Source organism: Buteo buteo, chromosome 6, assembly GCF_964188355.1.
Source record: "Buteo buteo chromosome 6, bButBut1.hap1.1, whole genome shotgun sequence".
Classification (NCBI taxonomy): domain Eukaryota; kingdom Metazoa; phylum Chordata; class Aves; order Accipitriformes; family Accipitridae; genus Buteo; species Buteo buteo.
The window spans coordinates 30,173,281-30,188,003 of NC_134176.1; the positions used below are offsets into that span (position 1 = coordinate 30,173,281).

The 14,723-nt window shown below is 36.5% G+C and overlaps 1 protein-coding gene across 2 annotated transcripts in view; it reads right to left on the reverse strand.

The window, feature by feature from the left end:
- The window catches only part of AKAP6 (A-kinase anchoring protein 6), a 236,655-nt gene that overhangs the window by 16,099 nt on the left and 205,833 nt on the right, over positions 1–14,723 (reverse strand). For both annotated transcript variants that reach the window (XM_075030308.1, XM_075030307.1), the window contains exon 12: positions 14,386–14,601. In XM_075030308.1, the coding sequence (XP_074886409.1) occupies positions 14,386–14,601 (216 nt within the window). The remainder of the gene's footprint in view (positions 1–14,385; positions 14,602–14,723) is intronic.

A 14,723-nucleotide genomic window follows, 5' to 3' on the forward strand; every position in this document is an offset into this window, starting at 1 on the left:
TTTTTTGCCACCATATCCTCATATGGCTTTCTAACATCTCTGGTTCTCATTTGCTGAAGAAGCCCTTTAAATGTTACTCGAGAGCAGAAGAACATCTATAACATTTTTATATCGAATCATATTGTCATCCAAATAGGTTTACAATCCCAGACCTATATTTGAAGTTGTGTATTTGGGCTTTTTTTTTTGCTTTTTTTGTGATGAAAAAACCTGGCTACATGGCATATTTTACTGACTGTTGTTTTTGCTGCTTTGTAGTTTTCTTTTCATCTGTCAAGAGGTTACATGACAGGTTTTTTCGCCCCTGAATGTCATTTTGGACTCACCTTTACTTCAGAGGAATATATGAATTTCTTTGTGCAAGAACCTAACACAAGCCCTTTATGAAACTCCTAGAAAAGCATTCCTAGCTTTACCCAAACCCAAAATGTTGCCATACACACCTAGTTCAGAAAAGAGCAAATCCTGGCACTCTACTTCAGATACATGCCCATGCAAGTTGGTGGGAGTTCATCCATGCCAAGTCTCAGAATTTGACCCAATCAAAGATAAGTCTTTATGATTAAGACAAAAAAATCCACCAAAACCAGCTATTGTTTGTCTACACTGCGGAATCTTGACCCGATTTTTCACTGGTAGGCCTGTATTAATGGCAACTCAGTTGCATTCTGCATTCAGATGCTCATGAAACAAGGTTGTGTTAGCAAAGCTACAATGGCATAATAAAATCACTATTGCTTTGTCTTTGTACTAGTTAAGAGGTCTGCATACTCATTAAGAAAACTTTCAATTTAGTATCATTTACATTGGAACTGGTACTCCTTTAACAGTGTATTCTCAGTTAAACCAGAACAACTCAGTGGACACTATGAATGGACTCAGTAGACACAATAGCCATCTCCAGCCTACAACAGGCACATCAGGACACCTGGAATCACAGAGTTTTTGACAGCTTTGTTTCAGCAGAAATAAGTGTTTGTGAGAAACACTGAAGAGTGAGAATCACCATAGAAACAGCTAGATATAAGGTACAAAAGAATAGGGCATAAGCCCTTGGGAGCTTGACCTTGGGAGAAACCTAGAAAGAAAGTTTTCTCACTCAGAGCTGGAGGAGAAAGGCTTGAATTTCTAAATAAAAATTCTTCCTGTATACTGGAAAGGGAGACTTTATCTGTTATTTATGAATAACAGGACTGCATGAAAAATATCTGGCTCTATCATCAGTTTCTCCTCCTCATGAAGCAGTTGAGAGACTACCAAATTTAGCCTAATTCATGTTATCAAAAAGGACATACTTTTTTCCTTCTATTTAAATTTTCAACACAATTTCTTTGTAATCTCAGTTTAGGCACTTCCTGAAGTCGTTGATTCACCATCTGTAAATTTGGGATATTGACTAGAGGGGAGTCAATAAGCAAGTATTGTGAAGTCAAAGGCTGGAAGAATGCTGCATATTGTAAGTATTTGCACAGTCTGCCCACCTATGGATTTCCAAGTGTTAAGTTAAACACCACAGTTGTCAAAAAATGGCAGAGAGTTCTTCTGGCGATGAATCAAAATTACAACGGTAAGCACCTAGAAGCTACAACAATACAACTGTTCCTTGCCATTACACAGCCTATATCTAAGAAGAGCTGCTTTTCAAATGTTGCAAAATAGAAACACCGGTCTTATCTCCAAGTATAAGAGGTCCCTAGACAGAGCTCTTTCACTAAGATCATCTCATCCTTGAACTTCCAGATTTTTTTCCTCTCTCCATCGCTGGTAAGTGACGATGTTTATAGTTTTCTCTGTACAGAACAGATGCCAACACAGCCCTGGACTTGGCTGGCAAAATGGACTGGAATTTTCAGTCTAATATAGGATGTTGAATAAATCCTGTGCAATGTCTCAAGTACCAGTGTTATATGCGCATTTTGGTTTGGTCAACTGAGAAATGATTTAACATAAGCATACTTTGTAGAAATTCACTTAGAAGAAGACCAAGTAATGGACAACCCATATCTTGTTATGGTGAGAGGTTTATATTCACCTGCCTTAGTTTGGCTGAGGACAAAATTACAGTGGGGAGTACCTCATTATTACAAAACCACTATTGCCATTGTTCAACTTTCTTCTGTTACAGGAGAGTTTATTTGAAATGTTACACCATTTAAACCTGGGCTCAAATTGGAACATAAACTGAAGCTTTATGTCTATCCACAACGGCTATTTTCAGTGCTGGTGAGGCACGAAAAGTCTAATGAGTACTAAGAGTTTACAAAGAGGTGTAATAACTGAGGGGCACAGGGCTCTTAGTATTAACATTGTTAGAAGTGTTGTTAATATACAACTTTAAAGTATAGAGCTCAAAGTCTTCCATGCAGCAGCTCAGGTTTGAACTGAAACTGAATGTTTGACATGTACCTTTTTTTGTAATGCTTAGAGATTTCGGAACAGTTGATGGCATTTGGTTTCACACTGAAGCAATATTCCACCCCCCTTTTAAAAATAAAAAAGTATTTTTAAAATAAAGCATCTTTCTGCATTGTTCAGTAAACCTGCTGGATGAGCTGTGACTCCATAAAGTTTAGGAACTCATTTATTATGTTGGTAGATCAGACACTGCATTTATTCACACAGTGCATCTCTAAAACCTAGCTTTCATTAGAGCTGTGGGGAGGCCCCGTCTTTCTCCCTTTACTCGAGAAGGTGAAGCTCAAGAAGATAATTAACCATGAAACAATGAGGAGGCTTGCTGGGTAAGCACTAGTGTGAAAACAGTTACTCCTCACAAAAGAGGGGAAATTAGCTGGCTGGATAAAAAAGGAAGTGTCAGACTGGAAGACTGAAAGGACTGCAAGCATAAGTAGATAGCTCTATGCATCATTAATGCAATTTTTTTAACACTTAAACTTCACTGCTTTCTAAATTTAAATGCTTTTAAATGCTATGTGTTAGGGGAGATTAATATGCCATTTTAAAATAATTTCTCTTAAACTTTCCATTTTCATGTTTCACCAGTTTTAGTCACCCTTCCCACATATGGAAAAAATCACTGCCTTAGCATTGTATTCTTGTTTACAAAGCCAATGTAAACAGAGCATTCTAAAAAGATTCAGTTCGTTCATTGCATTTTACAAGCCCATTATTTTACATTAATACAGATATTTTTATGAACAGAAAGTTTGTTTTGATTTTACTGTTTCACAGAGTAAAGACTTATCATGTGTGTTTCCTTTCAAAACTTCCTTCTACTTGAACAGTGTTCCCTGAAGCAGCCACATTTTTGGCAGAAATTCAGTTATATGCTATGCCAAAAGAAATAGAATAAACAAACACTGCTTAATGCAGCTGGCTAGGTAATTTACATATTACTGCACACCAAACACGAAGACCTGAATATGGATTAGGGCTACAACGATGACACAAATGTCTTATATGTAAGGAAAAAAGAAATTCAGATCATCATTGCTAACGATTTACATTTTATTATTTAATGTATATTATAGTACCTCTGACACATAAATGTATGTACACATTTAAACATTAAGTAGATATATGTATTATGTTTTCTGTGTATTTTACAGAAAAATGTGCTAGAAATATCTTGAAAAACTGTTAATTGGGTACATTTTCAAAGTTTTCTTCTGGTGAAAGCAGACTACCTAAATGGCCACATCCCAGTCTTTGGAAATAGCAACCCCCCCCCCAATGAAAACCCTCTAGGCATTCCTTAAAACTTCTTTGTTATACATAAAAATATAGTATAGGCAGGCCTCCAGATCTGCAAGTTCATGTGCTTTCAAAAAGCATCTGTCATTTTGGGTGAGATCAACAGTCCATTCAGCTGAGTCCATCTCCTGCAGTGGCCAGTAGTGAATGTTTATGGAAAAGTTAAAAAAACCTCAAACACATAGAATGGTATAGAAGCTGCCATCACAAATTTGAGCAGTCAGCCAGTGGGGACTTTCAGAGTTGGAATTTAATAAGCATTAATTGATGTCTCCTCCATTAATTTGTCTAATTACTTACTGAACTCATTTGTATTTTTGCTATCCATAACATCCTCTAGGAACAAGTTTCACTTTTATTACGCACTACATGAAAATAGCATTCCCTTTTGATTGTTTTAAATCTCCTGCCTGATAATTTCATTGGCTACCTTTTAATTTGTTAAGAAAAAGAGTGAATAATTGTAACTTATTTATTTTCATGCATTTTTAAAATAGTTTTTTTATTATATTCCTGTCTGCTTACAGCTGATGCAGCTCCTAGAACATCCTATAATATTGAACAATGAAACACTGATTATGCATATACTTACTGAAGGTCCTGCAAATACATTTCCATAATGGCTGGAGGATTGGGGCCCTATCATCCAATATGGAAGACCCTTGTAAGATGGAAATAATTATTGTACAACCAGAAAATAAGGTTTCTTCCTCTCTTTCTAAAAACTATTTTGTTTGAGAACTCTTGAAACAAAATATCAGAAAATTAGCTTCAGTTGCCCTCACATACCATTTCTTGCAGAACTGGAGTCATTAGAGATGCAGTGCAACAAGTCATTAAATTAATGAAAAAATCACAAGTTTGTGACTGTCCTATTTCCTTTAACTCTAATTTTTTAAACAATGCTGGACTCAGTCATGATCTTATGATTAGTGAATATTAGGCATCTAAATAAAATACTGACTTCATCCTGTAATCTGAACACAATGCCCTGAAATGAGAGTTGCTATCTGCTGAGCAGTTTAAAATATCTGGCGCTATACTTAAGTGCCTAAATAGGAATTGAGTTATTTTGAAATATGACCTCTGTCTTGAAAATAAAAACCTAGCCATTTTTTCCTCTTTCTTTTTTAATGAGTTATTTTTGCCATTTAAATGGTGTTTGACAGTTCTTTCAGATCTGCATGCATGGGAACATCAGATTTCCAATTTCTGAATATTTTCTTACTGAAACTGATTATTCCCAAGTATTCACTTGAAGATTTTACACATCTTACAGTTTTAATGAACATTTCAGGAGCAAGGAATGTCTTTTTATCAAAGCTCTGGAAGGTGCTTTACCCACACTGTTTTGACCATTATTTAATTTGTAGCACGGACAAAAAGATGAATAGATTGATAGATGGTTGGTAGAATATATGCCACCACACTATAAAGACCTAAGCCTGCTACTGGGATGTTGACTTTTTCCATTATAAAGTTATAAAACTCACATTTCTAGATTTTATAGGACTGAATTCTGCTGTCTTAAAACCTGAATTTTTCTAATTCTTTGTTGAATATTTATTTTAAAAAATTGTGGCAAGTTGATTTACTAATGTTGTAGTTATCTATAAATGCAAAGAAGTTAAGAATGTTAGATATGCCACTATTGAGGGTCAGATGTTATTACCTATGAGAAATATGACAGTGTTTTCATGATCACATGTTGAATTACAGAGCTATATGATAAACTGGCATTTTTGAAGGCCTCACTGGCATTCTAAATCTCTTGAGGGTTTGTAAACACCAACGATTTAAAAAACTCAGATCATCAGGGAATTATTACCAACTTTCTACCGGCTATGAAATTCCCTCACTTAACTCCAAAACAGCACCAGTCTGAAACACAGCGTCGACAGTAGATAGCTGAGGAACAGAAGTATCTTCTGGCTGCATGGATGAACACAGAAGCTTTGTATACCCCCAAAAGAAAAGATTTCCAGCCTCTCACTGGGTGATACAGCACCACTGACCAGTCTTGAAAGTCCCAGAGATATAATAGTTTAAAGTGTTCAAGCAATTTTAAAATACATTAGTTTTCCCTCTCTCTGAATTTATACCTTTGAAGAGATTAAAACTGAATTAACCAGAAAATGAATACAGGAGAAATCCAAATATAAATATAAATATAAATTTATATATGTAGATGTATACACAAAACTTGCTGGCACTGAGCCAGCAAGTTTATGTAATTCTTCCCCTAATATAATAGAGCACAATAGAGAAAAAAATTCGAAGTATCTGTGACTTAGACTTGTCAGTCATCGAAACAGACTGTTCACAGGATACTACTAAAAACTATTAGTACAGATGCAGTATTTTATACTCAATTCAGACACTGTGCTTTGAGCTAATTATAACACCAGGAACCTAGTCCTGTAACGCTGTGATCATGATATTTTCTGCCTTGAGTACCTGAAGTCAAGTTTTCATTGTAGTATGAGCTGTGGACAGTAGTTACACATGATCAAGCAACCATGCTTGGTTTAAAAATAATACTGGGAAATATATGCTTTATTTATTTTGCTTTTATAGCCTTTTTGTTTAAAACCATGATCAGCCATTATGAAGTATTCCCAGTCTCATAAAGAAACCTGTCTTCTAAAAAAGCAAGTAAATTTCAAACACTGCACAGAAATGTTGTGTGCTTTGTCAAGAAAAAAAAAATCAGAGGGGGCTTGGAGTAATTAACTATTGCTGCAATTGATTTTCTCATTAAAATAACTCTTTACCTTTAATGTAATTTCATTTATCTTCCTGTGCTTATGCCAATAACAAAAAAGTAACTTTCACCTCTCATGTTACAAAGTTTGCTGGGTACCCTGCATAGGATAAAGAAACTAAATGTGTGTGCAGAATTAGCAAGGAGTCACAGAAGAGATATATGTATCTCAGAGAAGTATATTGAGTCCAGTTGAGGTGGATGGTGATTGAGACTTGCTACTGTAGGGCCGTGGTTGAACAAGCTACAAGAAATGTTCTTGTAGGTTTCATTATAATGCAAACTAAAAATTCACATGTAATCAATACCATCAACATCAGCAGGAAATGTATGTCTGGAAATTATAGTGCAGAGAAAAGGACTGAAAGAGCAAGAATGCTGAACTACTCTTTCTGCTCTAGGTGGTTCACCTTATGGAGCAAAGAGAAACTGCACTGGAAGAGGCTCCACAGGAAAGCCTACGCCTAACATTGTCCATGCTGAAACTGTGCTACCCGTGAAGACTTTCTACTCAGTGCTCCCTTTTCATTAACAGAAAAGAATAAAGGTTCGCACAAGCAACAAAGTAGAATTGGTGAGTACATTTGCTCTCAGCAATTTAGCCTACTCCCAAATCATCTTCTGGGACTCTAGAGAAAGTTAGGAGTATGTACCTTTACTTTCCATCCTCCCCAGGGGGAGAGCTCAGGCTTACTATGCTTTAACAGAGATTTTGAGATTGTGAAATAGGGCTGCCTTAGTCTCTGCAGTCTGGATTAACCACTAGCCTCTTCTTGCCTAATCCAACCAACAACTAAAGAGTCCATAACGTGATTAAAATTAGAGCAACGGCTAAAAGTCTGACTTGGTGGCAGCGAGCTCAGAGGGTTTGCTCTCTCAGAGGTCTAGAATTTGTTCTGGTTTGGCTGGGGTTATGAGTTTGAATATACACCTTGGGCTTCCTATCATTTTACAAAGCCATGGCAGAACATGACAACATCTGCCAGAGTGAGGGAAACAGTTGAATAATTTAGCAGATTGGTAACACTGCATGGAGTATTTCACATCTGGATTGTTACCCTATACTGGTAGTTAGCTGTGACAGAAAGTTTTACAGTCTCTGAGGATGGAGAATAGTCCTCTGTGGAAAGACTTAAATGTATTATTCTTTCTTTCTATTTACTCTAAAAACCTGCCACTGCAGGTGACCACTCAGGAGATTTTCTGAAGTATATAACACAGCGTTTATCTGAATTTTTACTTAATTTTGACTAAACTCCACTGGGTCTGCAATTTTTTTTACCAAGATCTGCTCAACAAGAAGGATTTTACCAGCTTCAGTTTTGCCAGATCATCCAGACTCTGCATACTGCCGTGATGGCTGCCATCATAACTAAGGCTGATCTTCAAGAACATTATGAGAAATACAGAATTTCTTGCAAGAATGTGGGACATATCATCTATCTTCAATTAAAGTCCAAGAAAAATTTAAACCTATGTTCACCATTTATGTGACTTCATTTCAGATCCTACAGGTAATTATTCCATGTCACAAATCAGGCAAGCAATGCAACCCAGAAGCTCAAAAACATATGCACCTCAAGTATGATGGTGCATCACATCACAGGTTCTACAATCAAATATCTATTCACTGAAAAAACAGTGTATTTTAAGGAAGCACCAAAGTGAGCCGTCTCCAGTGTTGAAATATGACTAAAACAAGATGACTGACAAACAAATACAAGCAATCAAGACTGTACTGCCATATGGAGAGGTCCAATATAAAAAAAAGACTTGTGATAGATAATGAAAAAAAAATTTGTGAAGGTTCAAACAAAAGTCATTAAATAATTACTTCATGAGGGCTAGATCATGTAATAGGTGTTCAGCACTTTACAACACATAGTGTGCCCTCCTCAGCCAATTAAGTTAATCATCACTGAGTACTTTGCTATATTAGGCACTTCTGATGAACTTCTAAATTTTATGCAAGATTTTTAGCTAGATCCCACCTTACAAAATAATGGTTTGTGATAAAATAAGAATCTTTATGAAATCAAGTTTTTGTTTAGTGGAGCTACCTAACAAATAAGTGAACAATGACAAATGCATTTTTTACCTCTGAAGGATGGTTTTTAGTGTTTTTTTTTTTAAAGCTTAGAACAAGTGTCACTCCATGGCTTGAAAATGTACTGCACCAGGGAATTAAATATAGAGAAGTGGAGACACCATGCCTAGCATTATTAAAAACTGTTTTCCAGAAAGCGTCACAGAAACAGATAAACAGAGAAAAGGATAAAGATACCAGACCAGAAGCAATATAGTATTTTTAAACAATTTGTTTTTCAAAGTGCATTATAAAGAACGAAACCAAGAGGAAGTTGGAAAAAAATTCTAAGCAGAGCTTTAAGCAGGCTATTTACCTCCTAAAAAACAAGCCTGTGGCAAAGAGACAGGTGCCTTTTTTTTTTTTTTTTTTTAAGTGAGTTGTCTTACCATTGCAGATTTTCCTAAGTCCTTGCAACTCTAATTAAAATGTGGTAATTGGTTATGTTACCTCAATTACCATGATGCATGGACATTGATGCAAAGCGACACCAATTGAATCCCTTGGGTGTTATACCCCAAGGCCATCTTATTTATTGTGGCCTTATTATTTTCAATTATGTGGCTGAATGTACAGCATACCTTCAAGCCAATACAGATGAGGGTTTTGCTGGACATACAGTGTAGTGTACACATGGGATGACTCAAGAGAACAAGAGAAATTTATTTTTTTTTTTTTCCAGGAAGCACAGTAGTGAACTTAGTGATCAGACAAATGAATATTTCAGACATTTTCAGGACAATGTGAGAATTACAGCACCTTCACCCAAATTGCCTTAGCTCAAAATCTCCATTTTAAAAGCATAATTAATACTGTCCCTTCAATAATTAGCCCTCTCTGTTGAATAAGAAAAGAAATTGTCTGCTCCATAAAACAGATATGTTTCTCATTCAATGAATGAGCAGTCTGGAGAAAAAGCAGTTTCTCCAGTCACCAAAAAGGCAGGAATATTGAATTGTAATTTAAGAAGTAAAATCCATTAGAAACCACAGTTTTGTCTCTCTCCCAGCCACAGCAGTACAACTTTTTATATACTCCAGTATTGGTAAAACTGTCCCAGAAAAGTGAATTTCCACAGTCACCTCGTTGTAGCTTTCTATACAGAGACATATCTGACCTGGACAGGACATCCCCAAACTATGAACATCTGTAGTGGCTAGAATAATTCACTGAGGCTAAACACATAACTTACATGGGGTATACCACTGCCTGAGCAAAAGATTTAAAAAAATTGCATAAAACAACTTACATATTCCCACTTCGACTTAACTGTGGTAAACTTGTGGGCATGACCATGACTGAGTCTGTCTCAAATCCTTTTTTAACTGATCACTCTTTCAAGTATACTAGACCCTCTAAAGGAAAGTGCATAGTGAGTTAAAGCTTCTCCAGCTGTTGAGCAGGAATTTTAGATGGCAATTTTGGATTTAGTTGACTAAAGATTGCTGCTATTGCTGTTGCAATTGCCAGACAGACTCCTTTTTCTTTTAACATGATTGCTAGCAGGGTCTTGTTAGGCAAACTATAAGGCATCTGTGTAATTCTGAAGCTAAAATTTAGGTGACATATAACATTATATCAGCAAACTATGGAATGATAAATCTGGGGAAAAAGAATTTACCACAAAAAAACAGATGGGGGAAATAAAAACCTCTTTTGCTAAAACAGATTAGGACTGCTTCCACTAACAGACAAGTGTCCTACTGTTTTTTAAAAGTAATCTTTGTTTTTTTCATTGTATGAATACTTCATTCTTTATAGATAGATTAATCTACTGAATCTAACTACATTTCATCCTTCTGGAGTGATTCCTATTGATATTTTCACATTCTAGACATAACTTTTGGGTTAGGAGAAGGACATCTTTTACCAGACTTTAGGTGCTTTTAGTACGTGTTAATATCTTCTTGTTATTTGTAAACTTTATGGTGACCGCTATTGCAAAAGTTGAGCAAAAGTAAACATTGCTGAAAACCATCAATGGAGACAAATAATTCAAAAGAAACCTAAAAGCCTTCTGTAGTTAATTCCAACATACCTTTGTAATGCTATAAGTGGCCCAGATAAGTGACTGAATGTAAAAAGGGGCAGAAACAGGACAAAGGAAGATCCCAGTACACAAATTAAGAAGACAATAGGGGATGCAAGTGACTCTTGTACTTATATGGGCCAATATAATCATTTGGGCTACCTTATTTACTGTCAGCAAGTCAGATGCCACGAATGAGTCAAAAGCCATCAGGGTATAAAAACATCTCATTTGTTTTCATAAATTACAGTATTTTGTGGGCAACCACAAATAAAGACTTGTTACCAAGGGATACTGTTTGTGTGCCAAGACTGGCACACCATCAAATACAGAGAGATAGGGAGGCAGAAGAAACAGTTCTGGTACCTACCCAAGAAATGACTACACAGGAACTGAGTGAAAAGGAAGGTTAGAACATGCCAACTCAGGCCAGGGAAGACAAAGAAACCTGAATCCTGCAGTAGCTGGGACATCTTTAAATGTTGAGAATACAGATAGTTTTATCAACATGAGAAACTTGTAGATACTGACATACTTCAAAGCATCACACTATTATAAACAAGCCTAGGATGAGAGGTCCCAAAACAAAACAGCCCAGAGTGAAAATTAGATGAGCATCGTGATAGCTCTAAACATCTGCCATTTCTCAGCAGAAAGAATGACACCCCCCCTGCCCCATAAAAGTCAACTCAGCCCAGCAAATAACTCCAGGCCACCTCAGGCAAAGGGGGAACAAAGCAGCACGCACCTTGTGAAGTTCCAAGCATCTGGATATCAAGCAAGGTGCCGTACTCGTACCCTCACCATGCCTCAACTCCTGATCGATTGCAATCCGAAACAGAAACACAAGACTTGCTTCACTCCTGCTGCAAGAGCAGCACCAAGCTCTAATTAGCTCCATTCAGCACTCTCTAAGCTATCTCACAAATGCAACTTGTTTCTGTTCCAAGTTCAATAGAAGATATATATTTACTACAACAAAATGATAAGATTTGTAGATGAAAAAGGCAGTTCATAATTTTTGTAGTACTTTACCTTTTAGAGAAACACAGTAGAAACCCAGTCCAATCTCTCTCAGGCAGTTATAGACCCAAGAGATACTCAGCCCCTAGCAACTAAAACTCAGGATTCTGAGAACTATTTTTTGGTTTGGTTGTTGCCTAATACTGCACACACTTGTTTTTGAAGCTCCAAAATTCAGCTGTTTTTTCTACTGCTGGTCAGCTCATTAAACATTTTGTGTAGCCTTAACCAACAGTTTACTAGAGCTACTGATGTAATATATAAGTAATATGACTTAAAATATTCAAAAAATGGAATTATCACAAAAATATAACCAGTATTTCTCAAGGGAATTAAAAAGCTTTACTATTTTATTTTCTTTCTTTGTTTATCAATCTTTTCTATTCCTCAGTCTCATATTTATCTTCAGCTGCTGACTTCTCTTACTTCTGGTCTCATTTCTTGCTCTCCTAGATTCAAAACTCCAGAATGTTGTCTCTCTGCCACTGTCAAGATGGCATTTGTCTTCTTTTATTTCTTGACTTTCCTCTCATTTACATGTGAATGTATTGTTTAAAAGTTCTATCTCCATTTTCTATTCAGCTTCATTCTGGATCCTCACTAATTCTGTTTTTTTCCTTTAATTCCACTGAAACTTCTCTAATATTTTCTCATGATCTTTATTTTACCAGCTTCTGTTTTACTTCTGACTCCACTTGATCAGATTCTCAACAAATTACTGCCTTGGATTTTTCTGCTCTCTAGATTCTTTTTCTATCTCCTCTGTGTTTTTCTGCTAATTGTTCTTCCTTCATCTTCTGCTTTTCACTAGATTTGAATAAGTCTTTTTCCTTAGCTGCTTCCCTTTCTCCTTCTTAGATGATAATATATGTTCAGATACCTGCAGTTTCCATCTCTGGATTGAGGGGTCAAGTAAACTCCTTTGCATCTAAGCCTGCTTTTCCGCCTGTCTTTTAAATATCTCCTTCTTGGCATCCATTAACATAAACTAAGCACAAACAAAATGGAACTTCTTCTCTGTCCTTCCCAGATCTCCTCTTTTCTTCAAGCTCTGTCAGTATGACTGTTCTCTTTCTGAAATCTGCATCAGCTGTGACAGCTACAGCTCTCACTAGCTCTATGTAAGGAAACTTAGCATCATTAAGATTTGACATTTTTCTGCTGGTCATCTGGTGAAAGCTCTTAGTTGATCTCCTTGGTTGTTTCCAATAGCATTCCTCTTCAGTTGATACTTCCCTCTCTGAACACAGATGTATAAGGAAAGGCTAAAAAATAATCTTTTGTTTTCTCTATACCCTTGTACAATCACATGTAGCTTCATCATTTTTACACTTCTTCCAACAGATTAAATTTTTGAGGTCTTTGCTGACTCTTCTCAATTATCTACACTTCTTACATTGTCAGTTGACTACTCCCATGCTTATAGAACCAAGGTTGACACTCCATCTGCTTTTCAACGTCTTCCTTTCATGTGGCCTCATACAGAGATGTGCCCCTTTTGACTTGTCCTGGAAGTCTATTCAAACCCGTTCCTTCCTCAAGTCCCATTTCTATCGCAATACCTAAAGCAAAGCAGCCAATGAACCAAACAGGCAGAGAAGCGCTCCTACTTTATAACATTTGATAAAGGCAGACGGGCAACAGATCATTACTACCTTCAGTGGTTCACTCATCCACAGTATCCTCACTAACTCACCATTTCTTTGCCCATTTAGACTAACAGTATTTTCACTCAGGAACTGCTAGTGTTTCTGAACAATGGCTTGTATGTCTTCATACTACACTACCATAACTGAACAAGAGAATTATAGCTTCTGTTATTTTTGTAAAGGAACTTTAACAAAAGAAGTCAAAAGTAGTATTTCACTGTTAGTCAGATAATTGTTAGGAAGCATGTAAGTATCAAGCATTTTTTCCTTTTATTTGCTTGATATAAACCTAAAAAATTATGTAAACTAAATGTATGTCACTTGTTCTCAAATCTCATCAAGGGTCTTCAGTATATGCACTACACAGGGTTATTGCTGTCAATGTAGCTGCAGTATACAGACTTCAGCATTATGATAGTAGCACAAAACGTGCTGAGCTAATTCATCCATTACAGTCAATGGTGTTACAGTAGGGATTATTTTGTTCCCCCTATGGTTTATTGTTTAAATGTAGATACTGCTTTGTAATATAGTTTTATGCTGTAGAAAACCTGTCTAATTTATGCTACTTAATGGATGGTTTAAGCAGAGTGCTATTTTGCCTCTTAGGAATCATTTCCCTGAGATAAAAGCAAATTAATGCATTTTACTTATATTCAAATAACACAGATTTGTATATTAATCACATACCCATGGCATTCTATATGAAATACACATCTACTGCTGGGATGCTAATTAAAACCAGTCTTACTTACACAGAAAATACTTTTTCTGAAATATATTTACAATCAGTGAAATATGTCTCTGGGCCCAGTTCTGTTAGGTACTGAGCAACTTGGCAACAGGACAAGATTGTTTTCATTACTTGACAGGATCAGATGTGATGAGATTAAATATCCACCAAACAGGATGTATATTGTGAGTTTATCTTAGTAATCAGTTTTGTCCACAGAATACAATGCCTTGTGAAAAACTGAAGCTTTACTTGTTAGCAGTAAAGACTAGGACTGGCATCTTTGGTCAGAAGAAAACACTCAAAACGTGTCTGGCTTTCTCTGAAAAAGTGTCTCTCGTGAAGAATGAAACCACACGAGATCATTTTAAAGCAAGCGTCACTCACCGAGTCTTTTTCCAATCTCTTCTGTAGCCTTGTTTGCCACTGGACGGCTTGCATGACAATGGCTTCCCACCTCCTCTCAAGGTTTACGATTATCAGCTGCATGGACTGGTGATCTGCATTTAGGTTGCAGGTCTCCTGGTCATCCAGGAGGTGCTGGCATAATCGCAGCACAGAGGCTACCCCACGCCGTCTCTGTTTGATCTCACAGCATAGAGACTGCAGGACAGACAAACAACAGATGTCAGCGTGGAATACTTTGCAAATTAAAACATTAACTATTGTCTGATATTTAATGGTGCCCAATCTCTGTCTTACAATAGTTTTTTCAGGTCTTCCAT